This window comes from Anser brachyrhynchus (genome assembly GCF_964034855.1).
Source record: "Anser brachyrhynchus genome assembly, chromosome: 2".
Classification (NCBI taxonomy): Eukaryota; Metazoa; Chordata; class Aves; order Anseriformes; family Anatidae; genus Anser; species Anser brachyrhynchus.
The window spans coordinates 157,613,992-157,632,235 of record NC_137695.1 but is presented as its reverse complement, the minus strand read 5'-3'; the positions used below and the strand labels follow the sequence as shown (position 1 = coordinate 157,632,235).

Sequence of the window (18,244 nt, the reverse complement as noted above, 5' to 3'; positions counted from 1 at the left end):
CTGTGGCCATCCCGAGGCTCAGCTCCCTCGCTGTGCAGCTTGGTGGTGTGACAGCAAAGCCCCATCTGCTTCCTTCTGAATTCCAAGCAAAGGCGAAGGTGGAGGATTGGGGATACAGCTGGGGGATCCTCCAAAAGATGCCGGAGGATGACTTTGCCAAAACTAACTGGCATTTCTGCTGGTTCTGTCAAATCGAAGTCGATGTGAATTGGTTTTAACCCTGTAACGATGAGCGAAGTGATGGCTGTGCTTTCTTCTAGACTCGAGCAGCCGATGTGACGTTAGCTTCCTGGGCAGGAGACAGGCTACATCTCTGCCGCCGGTCATTATAGGATGTTTCAAAGCTGACACGGCCCCGAGCAGTGCCTTTCAGATCGTCCCGGGGGAGAAGGAGGTGGCCGAGACAGATGAGAAATAGACAGGCTCTGGAAAGCTGCCTACATAAGGAGTTTTGTGCACCTTGGTGGGACCGGTACACGCAAACCTGTACTGACAGCTGCTAGAAAAGCCTGCTGCAGTAAAAGGCATCGCTGGTCAGTTAATTTATGTTGGCAGGCTAGAATTAATGACTCCTTTAACGAGCAAAGATGACTGTATTTCTGGAAAGCTCGTTGAAATTAATTTAGGTCTCTGACTTTGCTGTGCAAACCCTTACCTTTCTTTCCCTTGGAAGCTAACCCAGATTGTTTGTGATCTCCAGAGCTAATTCCTCGCTCTTTATCCCAGTCGGCGACAGCTCAGAAGCTGTTCCCAAAAATGCCTAGGGTGGCAAAAGCTTTTTAGGGCCAACACAATAGTGCATTGAGGAGATGAAGCAAAGAACCAAGGGGGTATTTCTCTTCTTACTTCCCTCGTACACGCACAGGATTGCTTCCAAGGTTATGCAGAAGGAGAGCCGCAAACATTGTGTCAGGAAAGATGAGTCTGAAGGCTTTCAGAGATTTGTTTGGAACAGTGCTGTGCGGCAAGACTGTGCGCCTGTAATTCCTAATAAAGGAGGCCCTAATTACCTTAATGTTTTCCTTAGTCACTTCACAGTTAGAATCACTTTTGTAAATGGAGATGCTTTATCATAATCTGAAGAGGACGGACTATTCCAGTCCAGCTTTGAGCTAGGATGTACTGACTGTGGTCAATAAATAACACCAGCTCTTGGTTTGGTAGCCCTCTAGAGAAACAAATGCTGTTTCCAAAAACTCTTTTCACTTTGCAAACATTAACTTCATCTTCTTACTGATGTGTAGATCGTATCACTAGCTTGTAGCAGGGAGAACAAAGGAGCCTTTTTAGTGTGCTTGAGTTCCTTGGGTTTGGCCCATTCCTTGAACTGATCACGTTTAATAATAAAGCGTGCCAGAAGGCACATGCATGTGTTCAGTTTATTTTCCATACAGCGAAGAAATCCGGGCTCAGGTCACTGAAATCCCTACCCAGATGGCTGGTTGTTCCCAGCGTCTATCCCTGAATAAACCAGAGTCTGTTTTGGTTGTGCTGAGGGCACTCTCCTCTTCTCTGGAAGTCGTCATGGCATGCTGAACCCGTAAAGCTCCTGTCTCTGCTAATTTTAGTTCCACGTTTCGAAAGCTGATAACGCTTGCAAAGTTTTGTACTCCCTGTGAGTGAAGGTCTGAGCCTGACTGAAGCTTATCGTTATAGGACAAGAATTCTTCCATCAGGAAAATACAGGGCGCAATGGCACGCTTTATTTTCACCCTGTTTCTCCAGGCTTTGTGTATGAGTGGTAAGACGAGGGCAAGCTGCCTGGGGCCTCAAAAGAAGGTGAGCTAAGGCTTTCCCCTATCCAAAAGTCTTCTGGGCTATCTGCACTCAGAGCAACCAGAGCTTGTAAAAGTCAGAAGAACTTTACGGACAACGTATGAATTTTCTTGCTGGATGTCACCAGTAAAGCACCCATCCTGTCAATGCTACTTATTTTTTTCCCCTCTTAAACCCATAACTTGTTATCCTCTGCCTCTCTACTCCAATTAAGCTACCCCAAGCTCACTGCAACTTGACTGAAAACCGAAACACGAGCTCAGGGCAGTAACGTGTCACATCATAGCTGTTAATGCAGCACCATGGCTTGGGAATCGAAGTATCTTCTGTCTTAAAAATTTAAACCAAAATGAAGTAACCTTTTGAACTATTTGTCGTTCTGTACGATGACTTGTACTTCTTCAGAGCTGCCCCCTTTTTTCCAGATAGCAGAAGGGTGTCCAACTTAAAAAAAAATTTCTTCTAGAAGAGCAAAAAGTTATTACAGGATGATAAATGCCTCTCACTTCAAGGAGATAACAGGGAAGTGGTGCCCCTGTTTTGTCTATTAAATTTTGGCTGCTCTACAAAGCAGCATTAGGAAATTTCAAGTCTATTTAGGCTCTTAAAGCCTAAAACGTTTGAGTATATGTTATGCGTAACTGCGCATTGCTTCAGTCAAATCTTAGTCCTCCCCGAAATCTGGCAGGTCATTGTTCAAACAGTAAACACATCGGTTTATTGCATAAGCTGGTACTGTAATTGGAAAAGTAAAATGACTAAGCGGAGTTCTCAGTGAAGCTGCCAAAATAAAATAGTCCAGAAGGACAAGCTACTTTTTTGTTAAAATAAGCTTGAACGGCCATGAAATTCTTCACCCTGAGGGCTTTCCTCGGTTTGACGAGTGACTAAGACCTAAAATGTCAAATACCTCCGTGTGCTGACCAGTAACTTTCGTCAACTTTAAGATCTTTGCTAGTCGAATACTAACCGTACTTTCTCGTCCACAAGCTAAGGACTGAAGAATTTTTGGATTTCCTTGTGTTAAATATCGAGGCACGCAGCTGCAGCATGCAGCGCGAGGGGAAAGCCTGCGCCTTTGCAGCTGGTAGGAAGGCAGTTGTGTGTCCTCACAACTGGATGGGTAAGGATTGCGAGGAGCAATCTCGGCTTGCAGAGCCACAAGAAAGCTATCAACAAGTGTGGTAAGGAAGGAGTAAACCTGCTCTGCCTTTCTCATGAGAGATAATAACACTTCTGATACCGACAGCACGTGGAGAATGTGCTGTAATCTTCCTGGTCGCAGCTTAGGCCAATTTCCTCTTCTCCGAAGAAGGGATCGCTTAGTGCTGCTTTTTCAACACACTTCGCATTTGAATCTTATGGTCAAGCCTTTGTTTAAACGAGGAGAATAATTCCGTGCCCTTCCGCCTTAGTCATGTCTCCTGGCTCTCCCCCTGGCTTTTTCTAGTTGGCTGGCATCTGTTTAGGTACGGCGTGCTTCGGGCACTGAAGCATTCGAGACGAATGTTGTTTTACTGGACGAGGAGTCATTAGTCACATGAGGTGATCCTCGCCTCCAGGAGCACGCTAGGACAAAAGCAGGAGTATCTGTTTTCAACAGGAGACTCGCTTGGGTTCCACTTCTCTGCTGTAACCCACAGACCTTGAAAAATCTGTGATCCCTTCTTCAGTGAACTATGCTGGCACGAAGAGCGTTTGAATAAACACTTGCTGGTTTTTCGTTTTTAATTTCAGACTGGCCTCTGCAGTTCTTGCAGATCTGTTCAATAATTCAGTGCAATAACTGATACTTCTGGACCAGCACAGGGAAAACTCCTGAAATCCTCGTTAGAAATACTTTCGTGGAGTCAGCCACGCCTCCTAGCAAAAGATGTGGAAGTTGGTATACTGTTCTAGAAAGGCCGGTGAAATCCTTCATCAGTGCTAGTTTAATGAACCTTTCCTGTGTTTCTGAATAGGACTGTCTGTGGAAAACCTCAAGTGACCAAATTCAGGCAATCCTTCTTGTTTAGGATCAGTTCTAAAAGTCTAACAAACCTGAGAAGGCCTATGGCAGGCTATCCAAAATGCCAAAGCACTTGTAAGAGGGTTTTTTAAGAAATTGTAGGCAAAATTAACATCACCACAGTCTGACCTGGGTAGGACAAGGGGTAAACTAAAAGATTTAGGTAGATTTAAGTTAGATATAAGGAAGAAATTCTTCACTCAGAGGGTGGTGAGGCCCTGGCACAGGCTGCCCAGAGAAGCTGTGGATGCCCCATCCCTGGAGGTGCCCAAGGCCAGGCTGGATGGGGCTTTGGGCAACCTGGGCTGGTGGGAGGTGTCCCTGCCCACGGCAGGGGGCTGGAATTCGATAATTTTCAAGGTCCCTTCCAACCCAGACCTGTTCTGTGATCTCTGCCGGTCACTCAAAGCTCACTCACTTCTTTGGTTTGATGCCCGCTTTTAATAGCCCTATGCTTTCAGCAGTTGTGACACGTTCTATACTTAGCACATGCACATCACCGTATCGAGGTAACAGCTCGGTCTGCTCTGTGAACACCAAAGCAACGACGTAGCTAAGTGTATACGTATAAACTTAGCAAAATTGTTCCTTAATAATAATTCCATCAAACTTCTTTGTATAAGCGTCCCGTAAACAGTTGGTAAGCAGGCCCAACACAGTGAAATAATTCGAGGAAAAATGTTCTGTCCCGTCTCAACTTCGTGTTGTGTAAATGCACTTAGCTGGTTCAGATGCTGGAGAAAGGAATCCTGCAAGTGTTAACTGTTTTCATTGGAACTGGGTTGGAAGCCAAGCCACTATCTTGTACCAGAATAAACTGATAAGAGAAAATACTCGGTTAAAAGTAGAACAGTCCTTTAAAGAAATAGGCTGAAGACCCAAAACTCTTTTGAAAAGCTGAGAGTAGGTAATATTCAGTATTCATCCAGGTAATTGGCTTTGGTTTTGCAGCTTCAGCACATTCCTTTGTTCTAGGAATAACGACTGTCCTGCTGGTTTCCCCCGCAGATGTAAGCCCATGATTTCCTCTGTACCACAGAAATAAGGCATCCCTTTCTGAAACCGACCTGGGCAGAAATGCCTGGCAGCTTCAACCAGGCACACCTGCGCTCACATCATCCTCTGTGTGTCCTCTGCATGCGATTTGTGCTGCTCCTTGCTCAGGCTGCTGCCATTTTTTACGTGTGGGTGGTTGTCATCTCCTGGAAGATTACCACCGAGTTGATTTTGAATGGAAAATCAGCATATTATAGCAAGTGGAAGCCACCAAGAGGTGAAGTGATCAGAGGAGTGATAAGGGAGATCAGAGAGGTTAGGTTACTGCTTCTCTCCCCTTCTCACAACTGAGTTTCCCACTTGCTTTGAGACTTCAGGCTCTATCCAGGGTGCCAATGAATAAAATTGTTGCTCGACCTGACTCTTTTGAATGCATCTCTGTATAGGGGAGCCGATGCATTTCTGAGGATATTAGATAACTGGTAGGATAACCTGGAAAGTCAGCTGTTGCACTTTATTGCCTTGCTTTTGTGTGCTGAAATTTTAGCATTTCCCTGGTGATCCTGCTTGCTTTCCCTGTGTGCTGCTTTCAGTGCCTGCAAGTTTTAAAGCGGCTCTGCCCACCTCCAGAAGCATTCGTGATATTATCTGACCACAAATTCATTCTGCCTCTGAGAACGAACTGGAAGGGCACTCGAGCTGGTATGCAATTAGCTGTGCATAAAGAAGCAACCACTAGATTAGCTTTGTTTTCTAAACAATCAGTCGTGCTTGCAGAGGCCGAACTTCTCATTTCCATGTTCTTTATGCCAGCAACCCTGCGTCTAGAAAATGACTCAAGTGCAGTCCCTGTGAGTTTTACAAGTGAATTCACGTTGGCTATGACCTGTTGACCTCAAAGACCTCTTTTATGCAAAGAAACTCCTAGAAGAAACCTGAATAATCCAATAGAAACTACACAACTGTATTTTTTACTCGTGAACGTTCGAGAAAAGATGCTTTAGTTTGCATAAGACTGATTCCCTGAGGATGTTTTAGGTAATTCTAGGGTACATATCTGATAGTAAACTCCAGGAGACATACTTGTAAGAGACTAGGTGCTTTTCAATCAGCATTTGCTGGGAGAGCACAATCAAATTGAAAGTGACAGGACTAAACCCCGCCTGGGAGGTAGATGTACTTTGATTTTTACCTGCCGAAGGTGACCGTCAGCTGAGATCTGCCCTAGTGATTGCACCAGTACAACAGCAGACCATAGGAGCACCTCAACCACAAGTCTCATCCCATGGGGGTCTGGATGTCTGCTGCTTAAAGCGACGTGGAGGCTGAAACTTGTGCATCCTCTAAGGGGAGAGTGGCCGACAGTTATTCCCAAATTAGGTAAAAACGCCAAAATCTGACCAGCCTTTGCCAAGTGTTTCGTAGCTCTGCAAAGTCACAAGTGGAAGAGGTCTGCATACCCCAAATATTTCCCCGCTAGCAGGTCTTTATGCATTGCATCCAACTGCCAAGCCTCTTATTATTGCAGCGTGCGTGTCGGTAAATGTCTTATCTCGCCACTGCTAACGGGGTCAGGGCTTGGCAAAAGCCACGACTGGAATAGCATTTGTTCGTAGTTGAAAATCAAAATATGCTGGTAGCAAGCTGCTCTTAAACGCGGCCACCAGCTCTCTGCTGGGCTGCTTATAAACCAGCTGTCTAAATCCTGTGACTTGCAGTAAATTTGTCTAAAACAGATGGTTTGTAAATGCATCGTATTGGCCAAAATGTTGTCTGTTCGCAAGCTCCTAGAAAGTGTAATTCTGAAGTGGTATATTTCACATACAATTTTTCTTAAAATTGAATATTAAAATACTGTTGGTGGAAGTTCTTACAGTGTTCCTAGGTGCTGGAGATGTGGTCTGAAATCAGCGTGGTCGTGCAACCCTTCTAAGCACTGATTAATCCATTTTATGGGCAGGACAGCCTTCTTCTGGTATTCTTAAGATTTATTAATTCGATTAATTATCGGCGCTAAGAAGGGACTCAGAATATTGGTCCTTTATCTTATGCCTTACTTAAAATATACCGCCTACGCATCGCTGCTAGGACAGTTAAAATGTTTATTTAAATCGTTCAGAAACAAAATGGAATAGCTGCCCTTTATGGCAGTGAACATAAACACGTCTGGTGTTCGGGACGGTCTGAGAAAGCAGAGCAGGAATCTGCTCAAGTGATGTAGCTGTGCTTTTGGTGGAGTGCGCGTCCTCAAAACTTGGTTCAGGCCACTGGTGTTTCAGAGGGGAGATGCTGAAGGTGTCAGGAAGAAATAAAATCCCTGTTAAAATACCTTTATTCTTTTCTTTCAGTGTAAGAGCAGTCAGCTTTGCTTCACGTGGGGCAAGTAAAATGATCTAGCAGCCCTTGATGAAAGGAACCTATGCAAACATTTTGGGGTGAGGACGAGGCAGAAGGGAAGGCATTATTTATTTACACTGACGAGAGGCAGACTGTTTCTAGCAGTCGTGCTGAATCAGTGCTGGCTCCAACTGCAGGTTCCAGGTACGATTTAAACAGTTCCTTCTGAATTACCAGCCTATCGCAGTGAAAATGTACCAGTTTGGTCTGTGAGTTCATTTGAAAAAGGCAAAATGATAATACGCAGTGCGAGATGATATGGGCGGTTATATTTAGTTGTTTACAACCTCTTCGGAGGATCTGAAATGTGAGAAACTCTCTTCTGAGTTGTTTCACTTTTCCTCCGAGGGAGTAATTATTTCCTCAGATTTAGGAAAACGTAGCCAGAACGAAACTTCTCCATCTTCGTTGGAGGGTGGACAAAACTCTGTGGATGCTTTCAAAAGCTCAACTTTAACAGAGCTTTCTGAGTCTGAATGATGGTAATGCATTTAGGGACTGCTAATTGGAGATAATTCCAATGAATTAGACTTTGCAGATGTTAATGATATGCTAGGGGAAGGCAACTTAGGAAGATCTATGCTCTGTTCTTTTTTGTCTTGATCTGTTGAATAGCTTCTGTAATTGTCTGATACATCTTCTGGCAGTATTTGGGTTTCTTAAGCATTTACTGCCTGAAGAATCCAGTTGGTACAGCCTGTGAGTTTGCAGAGCAACGAGTACAATTAGCTCAAATGCCAGTGCACGAAAATAAAGGCAGTATTGTGCCCTTCACCGTAGGTGCAGTAACATCTGCAGGGAATATCTGCCATTGCCAGTCCGGCTCGACTGTTTCTGATGGATGAATATTCATGCAAAACACTAGTCTCAGCCTCTTGTAGAAAGTATCGCTCGTTCTGGGGAGTAATTTGCCAGTGGTTGCGCTGATGTAATTCATTTCCCACGCTGCAAGCAGGAGGACAGCCCTGGCCAAAGACCTTGCGAGAAAATGCTGGTGGCAACGATGCCCTGATAGTTAGGATTTGCACTCGCGCCACCAGCCGTGCTGGGTTGGACACCGTCCTGCCCTCTGCAGGAAGGTAAGGTTGCTCCAGTTAATCCACTCAGCGACATATCGAGATGTTCCCTGATGATAGCCTTACGGTTGTTTTCCTCCACTGCCCTGCCTCGTTGAGACAGAGGGGGATGAATCAGTTCTGCTCCGATGGAAGATAACTCTCGTGTTCGGCGTGGTTTAAAACTTGGGGATCGTTCCACTTGGGCTGGACCATACTTACCCCACGCCAAAGTTTGCCTGGGCTTACCGGACCAAATTAATGCTTTTCCTTCATTAAAGTTCGCATTTTCACAGCGGCATGATTTGCACAACACCGTGTTTGATGGAGGGATCTCCATCCCAGCGAGTTTCTGATGACCAAACTGTTATTTTTCACTTCTGAATGCGCTCAGTGCTTGCTGTCTTGCCCTTAACCTTCATCTAATTTTGAGGGTAGATCCTGCCACTTGGAGATCCAAGATTAAGGCATGGTTTTGCGTGAAATTGCTTCAAGTTTCCCACTAGTTCGGAAGGTTTCTCTGTTATTATTTGTGCCCATGCCTTCTTAGCAGTGTACTTGTTTAATATATCGCTATTAATACACTTCAGGCTAACAGGAGCACACACGAAGTATTTTTTTTCTGGTTTGTTTGTTTGTTTGCTTTTAGCGGTAAAGCCAAAAGGAAGTTTAATCAGATAATGGTACCTCCCCTGTTTAAGAAAATGAAGTATTTCCTAGTAAAAACAGCAGCAGCAGTGATTTAACAATGTAATCTGATCTAATATTAGTAACAGGCTGTGCCTTCAGGGAGCAGTATAATATCCAATCCACCGAATAAAGTCTGTCTCGCATTAAATTCTGGATCCTTTTTGAAAAGATGGCTTCCCAGAATTGGTTCAGCAACTTCGTAAAAAGCCGTGCTTCCCTTCGTTTTTTTAGGTTTACTACCGGCAGGGCTGGAGTCGGGCACTCATTTAGGTCAGGTTTTAATAATTTCTGGCATTTTGTATACATACCAAGGAAAGGGTGCGATAATTAATCCTGAACCCTTTCAAGATGAAGCCACACACACTTTCGCTCTTATTTCATCTGGGTTTCTTGGGGGAGTCGGGGATGTCAGAGTATGGCCTCAAAACTGGGAGAGCTGCCAGAACCCTTTGCTTTCCCTAGATAAGTGTATTTTCCAAAAGTTACGGCCTCTTTCCTTTTCTCCTTTTCTCCTTTTCTCCTTTTCTCCTTTTTTCCTTTTCTCCTTTTCTCCTTTTTTCCTTTTCTCCTTTTCTCCTTTTTTCCTTTTCTCCTTTTTTCATTTTTCCTTTTAATTTTTCTTTTCTTTTCTTTTTCCTTTTTCACCTTTCCTTTCCCCTGTCCCTTTCCCTTTGCCTTTTCCTTTCCCTTTCCCTTTGCCTTTTCCTTTCCCTTTTCCTTTCCCTTTTCCTTTTTCCTTTCCCTTTTCCTTTTCTTATCCCAATCTCAGTTCTCAGCACAAACTTGTTCCAGATCTCATCCCGGTCTCCGCTCGGTGTCAGCTGTAGGGTTGCTTAGGCACGATCTCCTTGTAAAACAAGCCAGTTTACGCTGTTTGGATTCGATGCCTCTGATTACCTGCCTGATGGATTAAATGTTAGGACATGTCAAACGCGGTTCTTTATTGCACCCAGTTAGCCTTAACCTTTTTCCTTTGGCAGGCTTTTCGCGATTCGGAACAGGTTAGTCCTGTTTAATGTAAAATCAGAGGTTGACTTTCAGTGTCAGGAGAAGTGTTGCTCACATACGGGGCTGTTAAGTAACATGTGGTGTAACTGCGTTAAAAAAAATTGGTGAACAAGCCCAGCCTTCCCCTCCTGGTAGGGTTAGCGCAGTTCTGTTTTTAGAAAGCAGCGCCTGAAAACCCTTCTGTGTTTGCATTTAACTAGGTGAGGAGTCCTAATGGGAATTTAATCAGCCACGGGGCTGTAATTGCTGCCTTTTTGAACCGAAGGCCTCGTGACTCGGTTACACGCTGGTGCTTCTAGAAAGGTGCAGGATTTTTGCTTGTGAACGTTTGCGAAGGAGCAGCGCAGGACGATGGAAGGATCCGGCCCCCTTGCACAACTGCAGCAGAGCTCTTGAGTGCGTTTGTCCAGCAGGGTCAGAAATTCAGGTATGTTTTCTAGCTGCTTTTCATCCTCCTACCACGGCCGAACGCTCGAGCCTCGGCATGGGCCAAAGAAACTTCCCCTGTGGCCAGTTCTGTTACTATAAACAGCTGCTAATAATTAGCAACAGAGCCACAAAACACCCGGGCAGAAAATAGCTGCCTGTTGGCTAAGCGAGTGGCATTCTGCCTTGCATCTCTCAAGTACTGCGAGGCAGAATAAATGCTGGCACTGGCAGCTGAAGATCCTCCTTCCGAGGAGGAGGAGCGTGGAGCTGAGCAGGTGAGTCTGCTTTTTGACCTTGCCGCTGCAGGGATCTGCTGACAGCCTCTTTGCTCCCTGGGAGCTGCAATTTCCCACTGGGTTTGGGTGGGAACAACCCAGAGTGTTACTTCTAGCTGCTCCCATTGCTCCCATCCCCTGATATGTTGGTGTGGAGCCACGCAGCCACGTAAAACCAAACTGAGCCACGCAGCCGAGTAAAACCAACCCGACCGTTAAAGATACGTTGATCTTCCTGGCTGTGCTTTTGTCAGGTTGGTTTTTAACCTAGACCAGCTTCATAAATGCTCGTGGGGTTGTGCAGGAAGGGGTGGGAGTAAGGAAGAAAAGGAAGAACAGAGTGCTGCTTTTAGAGGAAGTACTTGTTTATGCTAACTCGAAGTGATTGAGAAACCTATAGCAGAAGCAGTGTGAGAGGCTGGCTGGGTATTTTACGTATACCTTCAAGAGCAGCAGGTTGCAAAGCCAAAGTTCCCTTGCTAGGGAAGCTGGCTGTCCCAGCAGAACGGATTGCTGGTAAATGTGAAGCTGTGCTCAGGTTCGTGCTGCGTGCTGCTACCCCAGGGGTGGCTACCAGGCCTGTGGCAGATCCACAGAACACAGGGACGGTGAGGGAGCCACCTGTTTCGGTACGAAATCGTCTGGATCCCTCTCCTGGAACCGTTTTTGATGTTTTGAGAAGCATTAAGTCCGTGTGAGGTGGCACAGCTGTGGTTGCAGAAGGGTGAGGGACAGCCTCTGGTAGCTGCCCTTTCACAGCACCGCGCTGCTGCTCTGCTGGGGTGGTAGGGGACTGGAGCTCCAAATGCCAGCAGTTTCCTTGGACAAACGCCATTCTCCTCTTTAAAAAGGCACAGGCCCAAACAATGCATCATCCTGCAAGCCAGTCAAATGCTGAAGCAGAACCGAGTCTCCTTTTTGCATTTAATCAAGAGAAGGAATAATAAATGATGTTTGTCTCCAGCACAGAGGTGGAAGTGTTCAGCCAAACGTTTATTTAGTCTGAGGAAAAGCCAGATGCACTCAGAACGCCTTTCTTTCCAGTGCTAACATTAAAACTGTACTTAAATCATTCGAGATAACTTTTCAGGAGATGGCCAGGTTACTAGAAACTGGAGCATAAACCAACTTGACAAGTAAATGGGACGACTGGGCAATTAGAGGCTTGCTAGCCTAACATAATTCCCAGGTTGATTAGTGTGGCTAGCAGTGCGTGTGTCCATGGGGTGTGCTCCTTGAAGAAGTGAAGGAGGGTAACGTGCAAGATGCTGGAAGGAAGGAAGGCTTCTCCTGTTAGACTGGCAGCTTCTGGGCTCTTTTTTGAGTCAAACACTTGAATATTTTGTGAAATATGCTTACCTTGGTTTTTTGTTCTTCTTGCTTTTCTCGGTGTCATGCACAATGTTACGTTAGGATCTGCTAGTGATTCAATGACAGCTGTGGCCAGAAACATTAAAACCGAATTAAATTCTCTAATAACTGATTTTTAACTGTTTTCCCTGGGAAGTTACCGATGAACAATGGAAAGACGGGGCCATTGGTATGCAAGGGTGGCTCAAGGCATCCCTTCATCCTTTGTTCCAGCGTCAAGAAGATGAAAGTTCATAAACTGCAGAGTCTTTGTTTGAGACAGGACATGTACTGCATCACTGGAAAACAAGTCCTGGGTAGCAAAATGCAGCTCTTCGCTACCATTTGTCAAACAACACGAGGAGGCTTTGATCAGCCTGCGTGCTTACATGGGAAGGCAAGTAGGGATGAGGGAAGAGGCAGGTCTTGGAGAGAGATCAGTGGCTGAAGTTATTGCAAGGCACTTTGAAAGCGAGGACGAGCAGTGGGTTGTTTGCCTTGGCTCATCCCCCAGCTTATTCCTTCAGATATTACGGTGTTTGCACAGAACACTATAATATTTTCCATCCTTTTCAGTGTGCCCATTCGAATTTTTCTTAGGCCGTGCTTCTTTTTCCCTTAAGGACCTCAAGACTCTGTAACTAGTGCACACAATTTCAGTTTTCTCGTGGTGTCCACTTAACCGCATCTACTGGCAGAGGTTTATTGCTGCTTAATAAAGTGTGTGTGCGATCACCTGAAATGTGCTGCGTGCATCGTAGCTTAATTAAGGTCACAGGCTTTGGCACTGGCTCAGAATATCTCGTTGCTCGTAGAACAGTACATTCCTGTTCCTTGTAAGCAAGAGATATCTGGAAACATGTATTAAAAATAGTTCGGTCTTAAAAGATTCGGGCAGGACTGCTGTTAACCCCCGTTTATGCTCTATTTTGGGACCGATGGGTGTAGTGCCCATCACCTGATCTCCAGACGGTGGTGTCACGGATGTGAAAACACTGCTGGTCGACCTCTGAGTCCTCACCAACGCTGGGAAATGTGAGAGAAGTCATTTGCCCGAGGCGTTGCGTAATTACCTAGGGTGCTTCTCCTATCTTAGTGGTCATTCGAGAAAACAAAACCACGGAACTGCGTGGGCCGCAAGTAAGGCCCGTATAACTATTCCTCTTCTTTGGAAACCCAAGAGAAGGCAGTAATTTTCCTCGATGATTCACCCGCCTGCGAGCAGGACCTATTTGAGGCACTGGATTACGGTGGGATCGCCTTGTCAAGCTCGTAACGTGCTGTTCTGTGCCTCGCCTCGTCGTGCTACGACTCATGCCTGGATGGGAGAGAGTACAGATTTAACAGATTAGAGGAGATCTGAGCAGCTTTTGTAAAATTTTGCTCGCAGGTTAGTTCTCGGAGTTGCCTGATTCACTGGGATGTTAACCTCCCCTTTCTTGTTTGTACCATGTGCAGGAGGGCCAGAGGTCAAAGTAAAGCATGCAGTCAGGTTGAAGAAGAGCTGGTGTCATCAAATCTCCTCCAATATACGCTTTACAAGTGTGCATATTTCTGCATTTAAGCTTCTGCTCGTACCCCGCCTCTGTACAGTGCCCGACATTAACCCCTTTGTCAGGCCGAGACATTTTGTTCTACTTTCTTACTCTTTGTGAGTCATGAAAACGCCTTTTAAAGCGTTAGGGAAAGTACACTGAGAGTGCGTGGCAGATGGGGTACGTGGTCTCGTCTTCCTAACACACATTTTTAAGTTACTTTGGGTGCTGCGTGACCTGATGTACCTGCACTGCTTGAATGATAGGTGAAAGATAAGCCTAATCCATCGTTTCTCTTTATTTTTAACCTTTTTAAATTATTTTTAGAAAGGAAAATATCACAGGACTGTTTCTTTCTCTATAAAATGAAGCCTTTCAACCTCAGGAGGAAAGGGAGTTTGCTGTATTACAAATTCCCATTGATATCCAAAACTACAGTCAAAACTATGTTGTCAATTAAATTTTGGCTTTACTGGCCAACAAAGGTGAAAATAAAAAAAAAATTTGTGCTAGATACACACATGGAAGTGTGCCCTCTTTACTGTTTTAATCCAACTCCTCTTTAGACGCCATTTAATCTAGATTTGGAGTTCTTTGCTACGTAAAAGCTTCTGTAATATTTACTTCCAGCAGGTAAATGAATTTGCCTGCCTTTTTGATAAGGAAGAACGCCGCCGTTCGAACTTGCCAAATTCAAAACGAGCTTGGGAAAAGAATCTGCCTGTAAGATGAGCCTGAACACAGCCTCCAGGGCTTACACAAGGACTGGAAGACCTTCCAGAGAGGCTGTTGCCCTCCAGCTCGTGTGCTAGACGTGCGCTTGGAGTCAGATGAAAGTGCCTCAGGGAGACGAGCGTTACACTCGCCACAAAATTGGCATAATGGACCGGCAATTCTGTGTTACTTCAGATAAAACCCGTCCATTGTGCCTCCCTCTTACTGCACTTGAAGACTGCGACCGCTTTTTCTGGCGTGCTTAAAATCTACTGCTCTTTTTTATCTGTGTCAATTACAGCTTCAAAGTCTGCCTCCATCCATCATCCATTATTCCTGTCTCTGAAATTATCCGATCGCTCCCCATCGTCTCCTGCTTCGAGCAGAACTTCTCCAGCCCTCCCTTAAGAGCCTAAATCTCAGACCTCCTCTTTTGTCCTCCCTCTTTATCCATCCCGGTGACAAATGCTCCCAGCCCGCTGTCAGCCTGCTTGCTTATTCAGGCAGCCCCAGTGCATCGTATGAAATGTTCTGGTATGATGAACTGCCTTCCTGCCCTGCAACTACCTTGTAAAAGAGGTGTTTGGGGGAAACTGAGTCAAATCCTTCCCGGACGGTGCCGCGAGGGGACGTTGAGCCTAAGAGAAAGCTCTGGGCTTTAAAGCCATCTAGTACAGGAGCGTTATCAGTGACCTTAGCCTGTAACACGACGCGCTTGTTCTGAGAGATTTCCAAGTAGTAAGAGCTGATATGTAAACTTATTAAATTCTGCTGAATGCAATTTTGCCTGCCTGCCAGCAATTAAGCGTTTTATTACTGTAATTAAAATAATCGCTCCTGCCCTGGAACCTGTACTCTCTAGGTTTTATTCACCCAGGCCTTCTGTTATGATAAGCGTGTGTGTGCTCTGTGGTTGTGTTTTGGTGGCGGTGCTGTTTGGTGTGTTGTTGGTTTTTTTTATTACGCAGTGCTTGATTTCGTATTTGTGATAAACTAATCGCTATTCGAGGAGCGAGCTGAAACCTCAGACACTAGAGCAAGGTAAGAGAATCCCATCCCTTTCCTTCCTGCTGCGAGTTCAGCACGCCGCTAATTAGAGGGCAAATGAACTGTGCCACACGCAGAACGTAGCAAACCCAAACAGTGATGGAAAGAAAATGCTTTGTGGAAACACGGAGCTTACGAAGAAGTTGAACAAGTTCCTGTGTTTGCCGCGATTCAGTGACCCTGGGCACTGCATCTCAGCTCCTCCTTTTCGTACCGAATGGGTGAAGAAATGCTTTCTTGAGACCTTTTTGTTGTGAAGTATTTATTACTTGTAGATTAAAACATTGGAACTTAAAACTTAAGTAAGATAACCTATAGCACTTGGTTATTTTAACTTCTCTCACGTGATTTGACTAGCTCAAAAGGAAATTATAGGAGTGAGTTGTTACTGAGGTGACCGAAACTGAGACTTCAAGTAATTTGGGGAAGTCTGGGAGGAGAAAAAAACCCAAACCAAAAAAAAAAAAGATGCTTTTGGCTGGAAGAAGAGAAGCGCTCAAGAAGATGTTCCCTTGCTGCACGTGTAGAACAGTGTGTTGGGGTCACGTGGAAGCAGAGTTGCTGCTGTGCTGCTTTAAACCCCAGACGTGTCATCTCCTTCTTGGGGCTGACTTTTAGGTTCGGTGCCTAATGGTCTGATTTACACTAGAGCCCGCAAAGAGGTTTGTAGCCACAGCTGGAAGGGCTGGGTACTTGTTGGGGTCTGGCAGCGGGGAACCATACCCCTAGAGGTTTTGTCCTGGGATAAGACTCCTTCCGAAATGCTTTTTCATTCTCCCAAGTGAACATTTGATTGATGTGGTGCTGTATGTAAGGCAGAAAGGAAGGGGAAGGACAGGAGAAGCCTGTCTTACCTGGCTGGGATATATTTCACGAATAATGTACAGTGCTCCAACAACGTATATTGCACCATTATTTCTTAACAAATTCACTAGGATAAGAGACTGAAATGCTCAGGTGTGTGCAGAAAGTGAAGATGGTTGCGCATGCCATATAGATCTCATTAAAAGTTTTAATATCTAAATGCCAGTCTTCAAAGTTACGTGCCCGATAGCTTATTTCTGCTTGTGTTTGCTTGAGGAATATCTTCGGTCTAAAACGGTCTGAATTTACACGGCGATGAACTTCTCTGCCAAGCCGTGCGATCGATTTGCTGGTGTTAGGGAAGTTCAGAGGAGCTGCGGGCTCTCAGATGTTCCTGCAAAGTAGCTGGCAACTTCCAAAAGTCCGACCTGGGCTGTCTGTGAGTAAATGGCAGCCTATGAATCACCTTCCTGGCATAGTGCTGGAATATCCCACGCTGTTTCTGAGATGGAACCTGCCTTAAATTTCCCAGCATCTGTTAGTCTGGTGCTGGCTGTGCTGAGGGTCTCAGACACCGGTATGTATTCTTCGGTGGCTTCGTCTAGGACCACAAACTGGATGAATTTAGGAGCTCAGATAAGCATCGTTTAACGCGAGGAACAACTGCATTTCACTGGCAAGTCCAGGGGTAGGAGGGATCGTGGAATAAAAGACCCTACAGGAGGCAGGGACAATGGAAAGCATTAAGCAGGAAATAGGGTATATGGTTAAAGGGGGGGGACACAATATCCTGAAAAAATGCTATTGAAATTTTTAAATGCTTGCTTTTTGTTGCAGATTAATCAGCCACTCGATGGGGATTAACAGTGGAGCACCTCTTTGTGTCGCCTTTCCACCTCTCTGTAGCAAGAATAACAACTTCAGCACTTCTTCAATAATAATTATGAAACTGGTATTAACTGAATGGCAATTATGGATTTTTAACTCTAACTCTCAGTAAACCAGCAAGCCCTATGTTGAAATTCCTACCAAATAGCTTTTCGTCCTTGATGTCTCGTATCTGTACAAGAAGTTGCAAGATTCCTGTTTGTACAAGAGGAATATAAGCGTTTACTTGCCTGAGGAACAGAAGCTGAAAGAGAAGACACCCTGACTTGTTTGTGGAGTTATGGTAGTATTATTTATATAGATATAACAAAGATATATATATATATATATTTTTATGGTAATGAAAATGGCTCCCCAGAATGCTGACTCGGAATCTATGCAAGTTCAAGACCTACCTGTGGCACAGCTTCAGAAACCAGAAACCAAGGAGAATGAAAGCAGAGAGGAGACCATTAGTGAAGGGTCCATAGACCGGATACCGATCCGCCTGTGGGTGATGCATGGTGCAGTCATGTTTGGCAGGGAATTTTGTTACGCCATGGAGACGGCTTTGGTAACGCCTGTTTTGTTACAAATCGGTAAGTGAGTCTCGTTTCCCTTCAGCAAAACTTTACACCTAAATTTTCTTTGAAGTCAGAGGAAGAAGGGAGTGGGAGCTGATAACTTAAAAATGCAGGTGGTAGAAAAAGGGTTATGTTTTTTTTCATTCTTGGCTGTGCCACAGATTGAGTCGTGTGGCCATGTTTAAGTGGGGAGGATTTTCTGTCTGCATTCACCTTGTCTAATACTGCTTTGCTCCATAAAAGTTTAACCTGGTGTAAGTTTTGAGTTCATGTGTAAAACTAGCACCCTCAAAAGCTTCTAAAATTCTGCGTTAAAAGGTAGGTATCCTCGACACCAGAATCTTCAGGCTATAAAGGACTGCAGTGAAGCTTTTTCGTTTATGAAGAAATGCTTCAGGTTACAGTACTTCAGAATAACTAGATGTTTAATTTAGCTTTTCCAACTATTAATGCGACGTTACATTCATTTCAAGCCACTAGTGAGTGTTGTGTTATATGGTTAATGTGCTTTGTTTATAATTAACTACACAACTGCTATGGATAAACCATGATACAAATAGCTTTAGAAAAAATGAGGAAGAAAGGGGAATTGGAATAGGAGTAGGTTATGGTAAATTTTGTGGTGAGTACTATAATTAGGTTTCCAATAAACTGCTTGCAGTATAAATGATATCTGGTATTACCTTATCAAATTCAGAAAATCATGTTT

At 44.7% G+C, this 18,244-nt stretch overlaps 1 protein-coding gene across 8 annotated transcripts in view; it reads left to right on the top strand.

Moving 5' to 3' along the window:
- The window catches only part of SLC45A4 (solute carrier family 45 member 4), an 82,061-nt gene that overhangs the window by 31,885 nt on the left and 31,932 nt on the right, over nucleotides 1-18,244 (top strand). For 4 of the 8 annotated variants that reach the window (XM_080582118.1, XM_080582119.1, XM_080582116.1 and 1 more), the window contains one exon: nucleotides 16,922-17,550. In XM_080582118.1, the coding sequence (XP_080438244.1) occupies nucleotides 17,307-17,550 (244 nt within the window). In that variant the 5' untranslated portion in view covers nucleotides 16,922-17,306. Of the gene's footprint in view, nucleotides 1-7,128; nucleotides 7,322-10,130; nucleotides 10,358-15,201; nucleotides 15,275-16,921; nucleotides 17,551-18,244 lie in introns of those variants that run through there. The other 4 variants (XM_080582120.1, XM_080582115.1, XM_080582114.1 and 1 more) reach the window with 3 other exon arrangements.